A 15,551-nucleotide genomic window follows, 5' to 3' on the forward strand; every position below is an offset into this window, starting at 1 on the left:
GTCACTCCCCATCTCCCCCTCCCCCAGTCCCTGGCAACCACTGGCCTGCCTTCTGTCTCTATGGATTTATCCTTTCTGGACATTTTGTATAAATGGAATCATACATTACATTGTCTTTCGTGTCTGGCTTCTTTCAAAATGTTTGGCGTTTGCTCCACATTATAGCATGTATCAGAATCACATTTCTTTTTATGGCTGAATAATATTCCATGGTCTGGGTGTACCACAATTTGTTTATCCATTTCTTCATGGATAGCCATCTGGACTGTTGCCAGAGGGTCTTTGGAAGGGACTAGAAAGAGCCCACCAAGGCGCCTGCAGGGGCTGGGGTGGGGTTGGACAGAGAACTCAGTGGCTGTGCAGGGCTAGCGGGGGAGGAGGAGGGCTGGGGGCAGCTGCTGTGAGCCCAGCCTCCGAGGCAGCTGCTCACTGCTGATACCAGGGGCTCCCGGCAGCAAAGCGCTGTTGCAGGGGTGACAGTCCTGTGCTCTGATACAGAGGACCTGCAGCTGGAGCAGGCTTAACTTGCAGAGGGGCCCTTGGACAGATGAGGCAAGCTCTCCGGGCTTCTCCTTAGGCAAGTCTGTTTATTTAACAAACACTTAGAGAGCACTTATTGCGTGCCAGGCCCCGTTCCAAGCGCTCAATAAATATCGGCTCATCGAATCCATGCGGCAAGTCTGCGTAGCACATGCTCCTATCGTTCCTACTTTACAGATGAGGAATCCGAGGCTCAGAGAGGTGAAGTGACTTGCCCAAGGTCACAGAGCAGTAAGTGGGAGAGTGGGACTTGCACACAAGCAGCCCGGCTCCAGAGTCTGTGCTCTGCTACTGAAAGGTAGAAACCCAACGTTTCCCAAAATACCAGTCTTCCAAGCTCCAGTCCCTGGTTTGAGCCAGATTCATGATCTTCCTATGTCATAACTTCCTTCATATTTTTCTTTAAACCCAGCTCACTATGTCACATTTTATTTATTTTTTATTTTTATTTTTTTGTAAAGGAGTCTTGCTCTGTCGCCAGGCTGGAGTGCGATGACGCAACCTCAGCTCACTGCAACCTCCGTCTCCCGAGTTCAAGCGATTCTCTTACCTCAGTCTCCTGAGTAGCTGGGATTACAGGCACCCGCCACCATGCCTGGCTAATTTTTGTATTTTCAGTAGAGACAGAGTTTCACCATGTTGGCCAGGATGGTCTCGATCTCTTGACCTTATGATCTGCCCGCCTTGGCCTCCCAAAGTGCTGGGATTATAGGCGTGAGCCACCACATCCAGCCCACACTTTATTTTTTAATTGTGATAAAATGTACATGAGAGAAGTTGATCATTTTCACCATTTTTAAATGTGCAGCTCAGTGGCATTAAGACCCTTTACATTGTTATGCAATCATCGCAGCCATCCATCTCTACAATTTTTTTTTTTTTTTTGAGATGGAGTCTCGCTCTGTCCCCCAGGCTGGAGTGCAGTGGCACGATCTCAGCTCACTGCAAGCTCCGCCTCCCGGGTTCACGCCATTCTCCTGCCTCAGCCTCCCAAGTAGCTGGGACTACAGGCGCCCACCACCACGCCCGGCTAATTTTTTGTGTTTTTTAGTAGAGACGAGGTTTCACCGTGTTAGCCAGGATGGTCTCGATCTCCTGACCTTGTGATCCACCCGCCATGGGCTCCCAAAGTGCTAGGATTACAAGCGTGAGCCACTGCGCCCAGACTCTACAACTTTTTTATCTTCCAAAACCTAAGCTCTGCGCGCATGAAGCACTCACTCCCATTCACCACTTCCCTACCCGCAGCACCACCATTCCAGTTTCTGTCTCTGTGAATTTGGCTGCTCTGGGGACCTCAGATAAGTTGGACCATGTGGTGTTTATCTTTTTGGGACTGGTGTCTTTCCGTTGGTGTAATGTCCTTAAGGCTCACCCATGTTGTAGCCTGTGACAAAATTTCCTCCCTTTTTTTTTTTTTTTGAGACGGAGTCTTCTTCTATCACCCAGGCTGGAGTACAGTGGCGTGATCTTGTCTTACTGCAAGCTCCACCTCCCAGGTTCACGCCATTCTCTCACATCAGCCTCCCGAGTAGCTGGGACTACAGGTGCTCGCCACCACACCCAGCTAATTTTTTTGTATTTTTAGTAGAGACGGGGTTTCCCATGTTAGCCAGGATGGTCTCGATCTCCTGACCTCGAGATCCGCCTGCCTCGGCCTCCCAAAGTGCTGGGATTACAGGCGTGAGCCACCACGCCCGGCCAGTTTCCTCCCTTTTTAGGGCTTATAGAACTTTACTTTTAAAGAACCCAATATCACTACTGAAAGTGGAGAGGAAGAAGCACTGGCCATGAACAGAAGTTTCAGAAAGCACCATAAGAATGAGCTAATGTTATTCAATTCCCTGGGATACCCTGGGGAGGCCCTGAACCAGGGCACGGCACAGTTGGCCAGGAGACGGGTGTGCTATGGAGGCATGAAGGACCTCCCGGCACCAAGCTGAGACTTTCTCCATGACATCCCTGAAAGACAGCAAGAGATGTGCAAGTTGAACTACGTTCTCACCACGTGTTGCAATTCTCCTATTGGCCAAGTCCTTGTGCCACTTCACATTGGTTCGCTTTGCCCCTAAAAGTGTTTTGCAGGGCACTCGTGGCTGGGCTGCTGCATTTGGAGGAAAAGGAAGAATGAGGATCGCTTTTGTGTGTTACGCAGGTTTTGTGAGCTGACTCTGAGTCCCTCATACTTGATATCTTCCTTTTAAGATGTAGGGAGAAGTCCCCAGACTCAGAGAGCTTGGGCAATGCCATGCAGCTAGAATTAAATAACCACTGGATTGTTTTTATCTCTGTTGTCTCATTCGTATGAAGTATGAATTATTGTTCCCGCTTACAGCTCAGGAAACTGACGCAGAGAGGAAGAATGGCTTGCTCAAGTCCACGCAGCCGGTAAGCGGCAGAATTTGGATTAAAATCCGGGTCCAACTGATTCTATAGATTTCTAGTCAACTCCCAAAGCTCTTTCCGGAGCACCATGCGAACGTTCTGCTTATCGTTCTGGAATCTGGAATTGGCCTGGGTGCACTCAACACACCAGTTGTAAAATGTTATTACCAGGGGTAATAAGAAGGGTATAGAAATAATAGGAAAAAGCCCATCTTTAGTGCCTGGTAATTTACTACATTCAAAATCCGTCTGCAGGCCCTTGGCCTCTCTTCAACCTTTCTCTGTTTGTTTGTAGGGCTGAGACAGGTGAAAGGCCTGAGGGAGGCCTCTCAGAATGGAATCTTCCAGGTATGACTAACACCTAGAGGCCTGTTTACCATTAGAGGTTGCCCGTATCGCTTGAGTTTTTGGAATTAAACTGACTCTAATTAATGGTGCAAATATTTACACTCAATATATGGTCAAATAAAACACAGCGTGGTTGTTTCGGCTTAAATAGCACCGATGCCAAGGCTCTTGGCAATAAGACAGAGGTGAGATTACGAACTCTAAATAGGTTTGTAAGTCATTATTCGAGGATGGTAGATTCATAGAGAAAGTGCTTTCTATAACTGAACACACTTGGGGGGTTTTCTCCTCACATGGTTACAGGAATAATTCAGTTCGTCCTGAATAGACAGATTAAGCTTCCATCCAGGAGTCCATGGGAGAATAACTCTCAAGAAAGGAACACCTCACATGAAGATTCATTTACAAATAGAACAATCAAGAAGGTGGCCTGGGCAGGGTGCGGTGGCTTACGCCTATAATCCCAGCACTTTGGGAGGCCAGAGCAGGAGGATTGCTTAAGGTCAGGATTTGGAGACCAGCCTGGGCAACATGGCAAGACCCCACCTCTACAAAAAATGCAAAAATCAGCTAGGCGTGTTGGCGCACACCTGCAGTCCCAGCTACTTGGGAGGCTGAGGTAGGAGGATCACCTGAGCCCGGGAGGTCAAGGCTGTAGGGAGCCGAGATCATGCCACTGCGCTCCAGCCTGCGCAACCGGGAGTCAGACCTGTCTCAAGAAAACCAAAAGCCAAAAAGACAAGAAAAAACACAGAAGGTAGCCTGCAGGCACCCAGTCCATCCGCTTCTAGGGCTGGGCCCTCTCGGAGGTGCTCTGCCAACAAAAACGCTTGCTGTTTTCATCAGACCCGAGGTGGCAGCCTGGTGAAGTGGCCCATGGAGTGGCTCCAAATGCCGCCCCCTTCCAGAAACCAGGACAGCACAGCCCAGCACAGCACAGCACGGCGGGTTCTTTGCACAGGCATCAGCGTTTGTCCCCAGGGTCCCGCCCTCTGGTTTAATGTGGGTTTAGGGGATGCCAGTTCCCAGGGAAAGAAAACACCAGGCCGAGCTGCCCTGGGGACACTGCCCCGCCTCTGCTCTCAGAAACCCTCCTTTGGGAAGCTTTTCTTGACCCCCTCTCAACCACAGTATGCAAATGACAGCCCCTCAGGAGAGGACCATTCACAAAACCTTCGCTTTGGAGAGGGGAGATAATGCATTCCCAGACATCTGAAGGGAATCTGAGAAGGAGAAGCTAAACCCGACCTCAGATCTCTCCAAAGCCACTCAGAGCAGCCACGGCCTCCGCCCCCGTCTTCAGGGCGCTGGGTCTGGCACACAAAGCCTTGGGGCTGCAGTTGTCTGGGGGACTGCCCTGGTGAGGAGCTGGCTGCACTGTCCTTGAAATCAGAGGGTAAGTCTGTGTCCCCAGGCCACCCTGGCAGGGATGGGCACTGTCCCCCTTATGACACATTTGATCTCTCACTCAGGGAAGGAGCCAGGCAATGCCCAGCCCTCAGACCTAAGGGCCGCACTTGCACCGTGCTGATGGCCTGCTCATTGTCAGCTCTGCAGGCTGGGAGGGCTGGGGGCCATCTCATTTTGAAAGGGTCACCCTGCCCCCCACCCACTCACACTGCTCTGTCGGCAGCACCCCCGGGTGCTCAGGTCCTTGCTGCAAGCAGGGAGCTTGGGGCTGTCGGTGAGACTTGTCCGTCCGTGACCACGTTTCATGGTTTGGAACATCTGACTGCTTACAGCGTGTGGACTGTTTCCGTGGTCTTTGAGTGCGGTGGCTGGGACCACCAGGGATGGACTGGAGCCTTCTGACTGTGACCGTGCACACAGAACGGGACTTGCTAGGGTCGCCCGAGCCAAGGTTGGTGTGACAAGTTGGGTGACACCTGGGGGGCTACACCTGGCCCCCCTCTTTTAACTTCACCCTCAAGGATTTCATACCATTTCTGGCGAGCTCGTTGGCCACCTCCCTGCTCTGCAAGATGAGCTCTCTCACGCTTAGAGGAGCAGAAAAGAGTGGGTGTGCATCAGACCGCCTGGGGCTGGCCTCGTCACTCACCAGGGGACCTCAGCAGAATCCTCGTTGTCTTCCAGGAATAACAGCAGCCCAGCCCCGGCAGCAGCCATCTCCCGGGGGCAGAAACATGAAGCCCACCCTCGCCAGGGAACCAGCAGACACCGGGCCTGACCCCTTTCGAGCCCCTGATATTCTTAGCCATCGTGTAATTGTCATGGCACGTGCCGGTCAGGGCCTGGCAGCCAAGGTGACTCTCTCTGCAGAGGCTCCGCATTCATCTTATCCAGCTGCCATAGCAGATGCCGCAGACGGGGTGGTTGAAACCACAGACACCGTCTTCGAGGCTGAAGGCTGGAGCTGAAGGTCAAGGCGTTGCAAGGCTGGTTCCTCCTGAGGCCTTTTCCTTGGCTTGCAGACGGCCACCTTCTCCCTGTGTCCCCATGTGGTCATTCGTCTGTGTGTGTCCTAGTCTCTTCTTCTTAGAAGGGGCCAGTCCGATTGAATTAGGGCCCACCTCACAGCCTCATTTTAACTTCACACAGTTGCATGCTGAGGTCCTGGAGGTCAGGCCCTTAACAGGAATGTAAGGGGACACATTTCAACCCATGACAGGAGTTATTAAAAGGACCATTTACAGAGACACGGCCCAGGTGAAGGGCAATCAGCAGTGCATCCATGGCCCAGAGCGTGATGGGGACAGGCGGGCACAGTCCCTAAAGGCCAGTGCTTCCCCCACCCCAGGGTGCAGAGGACAGCCAGGCCAAGGGCGGGGCTGGGGACACCGAGGGTCTCAGCACAGCATGGTACACGAGTGTTTTGTCCTCACCTAAGTGTGCAACACCATCAACCAAAACAAAACCACGCCAAGTTCTACTGCCATGGTCCTGCCAGTCAATAGGATTCTGGACCAGCTGTGCTAAAATGTGGGTTATATCACCTGCCAGGTGGTGCCGGGTTTCGCTGGCTGGTGAGCTCTGGTTCCGAGACCGGGGGGCTGCTTTGTGGAGGTTGGTCCTGGAGAGTGGAGCCAGAGCCAGAGAGTCCCACAGCTGCCAGTGGAGGGAGGGGGGGCGAACCCCATCAGGATGGTTTGTACATTTCCTAGGACCAAGTGAGGGGGTGTCTCTCTGGCACCCCAACTGCCCACAAGCTTCTGTGCTAGAAAGAGCCCAAATCACCCCTGAAGGGGGCTCCAAGGGTGGCCCTCAGGGGCTCGCTCAGCTCCCTCAGGTTGGAATCCTCCTTTCTACAGAAAGGTGCCAGTTCCCTCATCCCCCGCTTCAAAGACAGAGCCTGTGGTTCTTAGTGGGTCCATGGGCGGCTCTCCTCTGGGGACTCCTCAGGGAGGGCGTAGAAGGCGTTTGTCATTTTGGGGAGAGGGCTGTCCAGCCCCAAACTCTCCTTCCATTTGGGGGATCCCCGCTGGAGTCAGATTGACGGATACAGAGCTCCCTGTGGGGAGCGGGGTAGGCAGACCACTGCCCCATCTCCCTGGCAGCTGGGCCAACTGGACAACGTGGGCATGGGACCCAGGTTTGGCCAATCGGGTGTGCCTGTGAGAGTCTCAGCCTCTGGCCCGGAGAGAGCAGGTTCAGATTCCCTTGGTGCCCTCAGTGGTCATGGTAGCCACGCGCAGTGGTGGGGCTGTCCTGCAGCAGCGTGGGGTGGGACGCCAGCCCCTCCAGCTGCAGCCCCTCCCATAGCTGCCTCTCAGGGCTTTCCATCCTAGTCTTTTTCAGATGAGAACCAGACTCTGATCCTGTTGCTTGCAGCCAGGAATCCTGACCCACAGAGAGCAGAGCTCACACTCCTGCCCAGAAGGCTGCTGGTCTCGGCATCTTCCTTCTGAGCCACAGGTGTGGCCCAATTTCACGGGCACCATAAATTGTAGAACGGCTCGTGTTTCTCTCCTAGAACTGGCTGCTGGGAGGCTCAGAGACAACCTGGGGAGGTGCGCTGAGCAGGTGCTTAGGGCTCCAGGTCACCCACAGGTGGGTCCCCCATCCCTGGGTCCAGGTGTCAGGGCCAAGAGCATGAGGTTCTGCTGGCCGAGAGACTATGCTGCACGCCTTGGACCAGCTCAGCCATCTTGGGCAGATGCTTTTTCCTTTTGTGCCTCAGTTTCCTCATCTGTAAAGTGGGCGTTCATGGTAGTACCTAACCCAAGGTTTGTCATGGAGAACACATGACCAAAACCAGGTGGAACAGCCCGTGTCTTGACCATAGTAACCATTTCTAAGTGTTAATTAAATATTGTTGTTGTTGTTGTTGTTATTATTTTGAGACAGAGTCTGGCTCTGTCTCCCAGGCTGGACTGTAGTGGCGTGATCTCGGCTCACTGCAACCTCTGTTTCCTGGGTTCAAGCGATTCTCCTGCCTCAGCCTCCCGAGTAGCTGGGATTACAGGTACCCACCACCACACCCGGCTAATTTTTGTATTTTTAGTAGAGACAGAGTTTCGCCATGTTGGCCAGGCTGGTCTCGAACTCCTGACCTCAGGTGATCCACCCACCTCGGCCTCTCAAAGTGCTGGGATTACAGGCGTGAGCCACTGTGCCTGGCCTTAAATATTATTTTTAATATCTGACTTTCTGAACCTTATCTTCCCTGTGCCTCATTTTTCCTTGTGAACTTCCAGATCATCTTATTTTTTGAGGAATTAAAAACATGTTGGTAAGCTACCTTACAACCTTTTTGGAACCAGAAGGAGCCTAAAGGCCTGCAATAAAGTAGATGCTCTGTGATGCCTCGCACCGCCTGGCAAGGATAACTCACTAGATCCCGAGACAGGAGGAGCCAAAGCATTTTTCCTGTGTAATAGAGTCTCTCAGGGCCAGTGGAAAATATTTAGAAAAGTGGAAGATGTCAGCCAATCAGCATTTCCTGGAGCACCTCCGATCCCTCGGACACAGGTCTAAGTGCTGAGTGATTTTTTGAAAAAGTCTCTGCTTTTATGAAAATTATATTTTTATGGGGGAGAAAGAGAATAAGCAAATATATCATGCCAGACCATGAGGGAGTTTTGAAGAAAAAATGAAGCAGGGTGAAGGGACAGAGTGAGATGCCAGAGCCCGGCGCCATGGCTCACGCCTGTAATCCCAGCACTTTGGGAGGCTGAGGCGGGTGGATCACCTGAGGTCAGGAGTTCAAGACCAGCCTGACCAACATGGCAAAACCCCGTCTCTACTAAAAATACGAAAACTAGCTGGGTGTAGTGGCAGGTGCCTGTAATTCCGGATTCTCAGGAGGCTGAGGCAGGAGAATTGCTCGAACCCGGGAGGCGGAGGTTGCGGTAAGCTGAGATCGCGCCACTGCACTCCAGCCTGGGCAGCAAGAGTGAAACTCTGTCTCAAAAAAAAAAAAAAAAAAAAAAAAAACCCAGAGAGGGGCCGGGGAGGGTCCCACTGAGGATGCGTGTGTGTAGAGGCCTGAATGGAGGCTGCAGGCATCCGGGGAAGAACATCTCGACCACGCAGAGGCCCCGAGTGCGCTGGCTGTTACCTTACGACAAGCTGAACTCTCTGAGGCGTGCCATCGGGGTAAGGACCCGAGTCCTCTTAGGTTTTGGACTGTGTCTCCAGGCAAATGTTGATACAGCGTCTTTACACAGGAATGCCTTATCAAAATACAGTGAAATCACTAACAACAAAACCCAATGGGCCATGAATTGTTTCACAGCTCCAGGAAGATGACACATAGGATGTTAATGATAGCCCTTCACAGTTTTCAAAGGAAAAAAGTACACAGCAGGTGCATGCCCGTACACCCTCCCCAGGAAATGAGGCATGCCGTTGTCCGCAAGGCGGTTGTCTCATCAGTGAGTCGGTGCCGGCTGCTTGTGCGTTTGCAGTGGCACTCATGACTTGCAGGACTGAAAAGTGTGTTCTCAAGTGACTGGACACTCATTTCTTTTTTTTTTTTTTTTTTTTGAGACGGAGTCTTGCTCTGTCACCCAGGCTGGAGTGCAGTGGCCGGATCTCAGCTCACTGCAAGCTCCGCCTCCCGGGTTTACGCCATTCTCCTGCCTCAGCCTCCCGAGTAGCTGGGACTACAGGCGCCCGCCACCTCGCCCGGCTATTTTTTTGTATTTTTTAGTAGAGACGGGGTTTCACCGTGTTAGCCGGGATCGTCTCTCGATCTCCTGACCTCGTGATCCGCCCATCTAGGCCTCCCAAAGTGCTGGGATTACAGGCTTGAGCCACCGCGCCCGGCCTGGACACTCATTTCAAAGAGAGTCTAGCCACACATGGCTCATACTGTACATTTTAGGCTGAGATAACGCCGGCATTTTCAACTGTAGCGTATTGGTTAACGCCCTGGCACAGAGAAACGCCCTTTCTCTGATTTCACCTTCACTTTTTTTTTTTTGAGACGGAGTCTCCCTCTGTCACCCAGGCTAGAGTGCAGTAGCATGACTTGGCTCACTGCAACCTCTGCCTACCGGGTTCAAGTGATTTCCAGCTAATTTTTTTTTTTTTTTTTTTAAAGTAGAGACTGGGTTTCGCTGTATTGGCCAGGCTGGTCTCAAACTTTTGACCTCAAGTGATCCACCCACCTGGGCCTCTCGAAGTGCTAGGATTACATGTGAGAGCCACCAAGCCCGGCCTCGCTTTCACTTTTCTTTGCAATGGGAGACATTTCCTGAAGCAGCCAGTGTCTGTTTGGTTCTCTGCAAAGTAGGTAAGGGTGGAGTACAAGCCACCTTTCTGGCAGTCATGAGAGGTGAGAGTTACACGCGCTCACGGGAGGCCATCCCTACTGGGCATCGAAGCTCATCCAGCATTACCCGCGGGCCTCCCCAGGCCTGGAGCTCTGCAGGTGAAGGTGGGCTTGATTCTCACGCTTGGCCTGCTCCGACAACCCCAGTCTATGGTCTGGGAAGCAAGACAGGGAGGCAGCCAGTGAGGAAAAGGCTGAGTATCTAAAAAATAAAAAAAGAGAACGAAGACAGGGAAGACGAGGAGTAAAAAGAAAAAGAAAAAATGAAGGTTTTTTTTTTTTTTAGAAACTTTTTTTAAAGTTTCTCTTTTTTAAGGAAAAGAGCAAAAGCAAGTCGCCTCTTTATACAAATTCAACCTGTTAAAACACCAGCCATCATTCAGCCGCTCAGCAAACACACAGACCACGTGCCAGGCACAGTTCGAGGAGACAGCAGAGAACAGAACACACAGAACTCCCCGTCCTAGCAGAGCTTTGAATCTAGAAAGCTCCGTGAGGCAAATCGTGTGGAACATAGAATCACGCGTGGTCTAAGCTGGAGAGGACCCAGAGACCATGGGGATCAACTCTCCCCTTTTACAGACGAGGGAACTGAGGCTCAGAGGGAAGAAGTGAAACCCCAGGTCTCTAGCTAGTTGGTGCCCCCCCAGCACAGGGAATAGGAATTCCGTCCTGAACCTGTGTGACTCCTGAACCTGTGTCACAGACCGGCATTTCTCCTCCCCACCCGCAGTATTTATTCTTGGTCTTTTTCTCAGTAAGAGATTGCCTAGTTTTTACCTGACATGTGACAACCCAGAACAAAATCTGCGGGTCCCATTCTCTGCAGCCAGGTGTGGCCATGGGCTAAGTTCAGGCCAGTGGGCAGCTTCCGAGAAGGAAGAGTGCCTCTTTTTGCCCTTTCTGTTTCCTGCTGGCTGGAATGCATATGTGATGACTGGAGCCCAAGCAGCCGTCTTGGGCCATAAAGTGGATGTCTGTCCTGAGCGTGGGAGGGCAGCCTGAGAGAACACAGGGTCTCAGATGACTGCACGAGGCCCCTACCCACCTTGGCATCCTGGAATGCCCACCTCTTGACAAGTTTTCTGTTAGAGAAATTAACTTCCACTCTTTTAAAGGTGGCGTTTCTGCCTCTCACTGCAGAATCAACGGAGGCCTTCCCTGGGTCCCAACTCCCTGCGAGGCCACGTTTGAACCCCTCCCTCATCATGACAGACATGAGCAAACAACCCCAGAGAAGGGGAGTGACCTTCCTGAGGTCGCAGAGTTCCCCCTATGGAAACATTTCGCTTCAGACCTGTGTGAAGTCGTTGCTAAAGCAAACAGCCCCCACCTCCCGAGTGCCGGTCAGGAGCACGGTTCACGAACCTTTCCCAACATGACGTTCCCAGGAGGACTGATCCATGGGGCTGGTGACACTTGGAAACTGAACACCACAGTGCCGTCAGCCCAGCTGCCGGCCCCGGGGGCTGCTGTTCCCTGTGGCTCTGAGAAAACCCTTCCCTTGAGGCCAAGGCTGGGGCTGGCACCGAAGCACAGTGCCTGGGCTCTCTACAGCCGCGCACACTGTGGCCGCAGGGTTCTACTCAGGCTTCTGATGTGGAGCCTCACCTCCTTGGGCTCTCCTTGGAAGAAAGAATTTCCCCCAGCCTTCCCTCCCTTGCCCTCCCCTTCCTCTCTTCCTATTTGTCTGCATTTCCTGTTAGCAGAGATTCTCTCTGAAGCTCTGAGAACGCGGCACCCTCATCCCTGCAATTGCATGGCAATTCCCCCCCGCCATCTGGCGGGACCCCCTTTCTGATTGATGGGGAGGGACACAGTTCATCCTGGCCATGCTCCTGCATCCGGGTCTCTTTTTATTTATTTATTTTTTTGAGACGGGGTCTCACTCTATCACCCAGGCTGGAGTGCAGTGGCACGATCTTGGCTTACTGCAGCCTCTGCCCCCTAGGTTCAAGCGATTCTCCTGCCTCAGCCTCCCGAGTAGCTGGGACTACAGGTGCCCACCACCACGTCTGGCTAATTTTTGTATTTTTAGTAGAGATGGGGTTTTACCATATTGGCCAGGCTGGTCTCAAACTCCTGACCTTGTGATCTGCCAGCCTCGGCCTCCCAAAGTGCTGGGATTACAGGTGTGAACCACCGCGCCCGGCCACATCCAGGTCTCTTGAGGCTCCCAGACTGCCTCTTTCTCTTTACCCCGAGACCCCACAACCGCATTTCACAACTTCTCTTGGCAGAAGGAGAGATACACTTTCCCAGGAGAGCTGGACACTCAGGTTCCTAGTCTAAAGAGAGACAGGGGCAGTAACCAGAGATAGAAGCTCTTCCATCTCCAGCATCAGCTGGTGAACATGACCAGAGAAAGCGCGGCCACCTGACTCCAGTCCTTCTAGGAGTCTCATTCCCATTTTTCTGGAAGATGGAGCTGAGAGCGGAGAGACTCCCCAGATTCGCCGCAGGTCAGTCCCAGCACCAGGATCCAGCCACATCTCAGACCAGATCCTGTGGTTCTCCTACCACCCTTCTCAGCCTCTGCCCTAGGAGGAAGGCTACTACCCACGGTCTCGAAGTAGAGTCCCTGGGGCATTGGTGACAGCAGGAGAAGGGGCACAGCTTCCCACCGGCAGCCTTGCACCCCAGCCCCTTGTGAGGGACTCTCCCCGTGGCCCTGCAGCCCTTGCTGCCCCATGGCTGTCTAACATCCTGAAGGGGATCCCACTTCCATTCAGCAGCAGCCACCAAGAAAACCATGGCTGGCTTCATTTATACTAGAGTGTGACTGACTGCCACATATCTAACTGCTCCTCTCTGGAGAGGCTGGAGCTGTAATCTGGGCTGTGAGAACCTAGAGGTTAGTGACACAAGAGTGAAGACTGGAGGGTGCAGCTTCCAACAGTGCAACAAAGGGTCCTGCCAGGGCTCCCTCAAGGGACAGCCCTGTGTTGCCAGCACATACTGAAGGCTAGGTCCAAAGTCCGTGGGCTGTGTAGTTGGCATAGGAGTACCATTCCCTGCTGCGCCTGGACAGAAATCCTGTCCAAGAAGAAGAGGTGGAGGCTGGCCTCTGAGCCCCCTCTGCCCTTGGAGGTCCAAGTGCTCATGCCCTCTAAGTGTGAGTGGCTCAGACCACCTGGGAAGGGATCCTGCCTGAGGAATGACAGAGCGATGCCACCACATCCCCACATCCCAGCAGGGCCATCGGGGGCCACCAAAGAGGAAATGGGTCCTCGGACAATCTCAGTTCAGGGATCACAGAACTTTGGCAGCACTCTGGAGTCATTTGAGGGCTCCTTGGTAAACATTTTATTGCTTAATTCACATTCCTCCTCCCTCTGTGTTGACTCTCTGACACGTTGAGAACAAACCAAAACTAAAAATCAGTTCTTTTCCAGCGAATTTGCTCATTTTTGCAAATGCTCACCCCGTCTGCCTCTGTCTTTGGAACTTGCTTCCAAAGGAAGCCAGAGGGCCCCAGAGGCAGAGGGTCATTCCTGGGGGCCATTCCTGCTTTGGCCCAAGGGGTCTCTAGGAAGGCAGCTCCCCACCCACCACCGCCCCTGGCTCAGGCCTCCCTCAGGGAGGCACCAAGAATGGCCTCCTCCTCCTGCTTTGTATTACGGGAGACGACGTTCCAGCCAGTGTTCCCGAGTTCCCGCAGGGCCAGGGGAAGGCGGCCAGCTTCCTCATTTGCTCATCCGTTCATTCATTCACTCAATAAACCTTGGGATGAAGGATGGGGCTGGTCGGATAGATATAGTGTACCCCAAAGCCCCCCGCTCACCTCCCTGATGCCAGGACGGCCCTCAGACACCCCACCTCCGCTGAGCAGGAGTCCCTCTAAGACAACATCAATGCGAGACACAGCAGGTCCAGCAGTCACTCCATGAGTGCTGCCGAAAATGGAATCTCTCATCCAACAGGGACCCAGGCCCAGAGAGGTCAGTGAACTGCCCAAGGCCACACAGGTAGAACAGGGCAGGCCTCGGGATAGGACTGTGAATTCTCAGCCCCTCTTTTCAACGTCTCCTTTCTCTGCACAGAAGACTCTGCAGAGGGACATCTAGGGTTACTCACAGCCCTCACCGGACAACTTGTGTGGCCCTCAGGCAAGTGACTGGATTTCTCTGGGCCTCAGCTTTACTCTTGTGTAAACTGGGGCTGTGACAGCATTTAGCAGGTGCCAGGCCCTGTGCTTAGAGCCCTTGGCATGTTTTAATTTATGCACTTTCCCTACTCCAAAGTCCTCTGGGGTGGATGCCATTATTAGCTCCACTTACTGATGGGTAAACGAAGGCAGAGAGAGAGGCGAGGCAACTTGCTTTGGGTGGCCCAGCTGGTGAACAAGAAGTCTGAGATGGAATGTAAGGCCTGGCGCCAAAGCTTTGAGCCATCACCGGCATCGGGCCAACCTCCTAGGACCTGATGAGGCTCAGGTGCATCATGGCCGAAGGCTACGCTTGGAGCCTGATGCTAGCGAATGTGCGATACAGATAGCACGTGGTTCTCCAGGGAGCGCATGGACTGTGCCCTCAGGGGACATTGGGAAATGTTTGGAGACATGTTTAGGTTGTCACAACAGACGGCAGGGGTGCACTGGCCTCTACTGCATGGAGGCCAGGGATGCTGTAAACATTCCCCAGTGCCCAGAACACCCCCAAGATGAAGAATTGTCCCCCTGCAGGGTCGCCATACCGAGGCTGAGCAGCTGTGAAGTTATTATTGTTCTTAGCAGGTGTTGTTTGCCACCCAAGAAGGTGCCCGCATCAACTCGCCCGCTGTCAGGCCCTGCCCACCCTGGGGCACCTCTCTTGCCCTCAGTCAACTGGGCGGGGTGGGGCACTGCTTTGAAATCGGCTCTCTGGGTCCTCCCCATGATCTCTGTAGGGTCCCAGAGGGACAGGCTGGGTGTCCTGCTTGGGTAGGGTTGACAGCAAGTGACGCTCCCCTTGTCCCCCGCCTCTCGCCCCCGAGGCTCCCGCCCCATCCTTACCAGCCAGCAGAGGGTCCAGCGCTGTCTCCTCCATCGCTGTTTCCTCCATCCCACTTGCCTCCCACGTGCTGGCCTTGGGCTTCCCAGTGGCAGGTCCGAATGCCAGGACCACCCCACTCGGCAATGCAGCACCTCCGCTGCTGGAATCTCAGGTGAGGTGGTGGGGGCTGCTCCCAGGCCGCTCCCAAATTTTGCAAGTGGAATTTGCAAAATGAGTCAGCAGGGCAAGAAGGCTGAAAGCCAGGTGGTGCGTGTGGGTTAATCATTACCCCGTAGACACTTCCCCTGGATGCCAACAGACCCCTGAGGGCAGGGCCTCCTCCAGCCACGCCCACGGTCATGGGTATCCCATGACCGCTTAGCTGTGGACAGCCGGCGTCAGTGCCCAAGGACCCTCTCTCCCTCCAGGGTATGGCTTCAGTTTGGAAAAGCCAGGGTTGCAGGTGGCCCTGTTTCACAGCCTGCCTTAACCTCCTGAGCAGTGACTTCCATTGCGGGGCCTCCCTGCTGCCCTTCCCTGAGCGCCTCCTCTGCTTCCCGCCCAGTGTT

General features: G+C 53.4%; 1 protein-coding gene across 3 annotated transcripts in view; it reads right to left on the minus strand.

Annotated features, from left to right (window-relative positions):
- The window catches only part of ANO1 (anoctamin 1), a 218,538-nt gene extending 203,272 nt beyond the window's left edge, over window positions 1-15,266 (minus strand). For 2 of the 3 annotated variants that reach the window (XM_077961822.1, XM_028833093.2), the window contains exon 1: window positions 15,003-15,257. In XM_077961822.1, coding sequence (XP_077817948.1) covers window positions 15,003-15,051 — 49 coding nt within the window. In that variant the 5' untranslated portion in view covers window positions 15,052-15,257. Of the gene's footprint in view, window positions 1-15,002 lie in introns of all 3 variants that reach the window. The other variant, XM_077961821.1, reaches the window with a different exon arrangement.
- Between the last annotated feature and the right edge of the window lie 285 nt (window positions 15,267-15,551).

The sequence above is a fragment of the Macaca mulatta genome, chromosome 14, assembly GCF_049350105.2.
Source record: "Macaca mulatta isolate MMU2019108-1 chromosome 14, T2T-MMU8v2.0, whole genome shotgun sequence".
NCBI lineage: Eukaryota > Metazoa > Chordata > Mammalia > Primates > Cercopithecidae > Macaca > Macaca mulatta.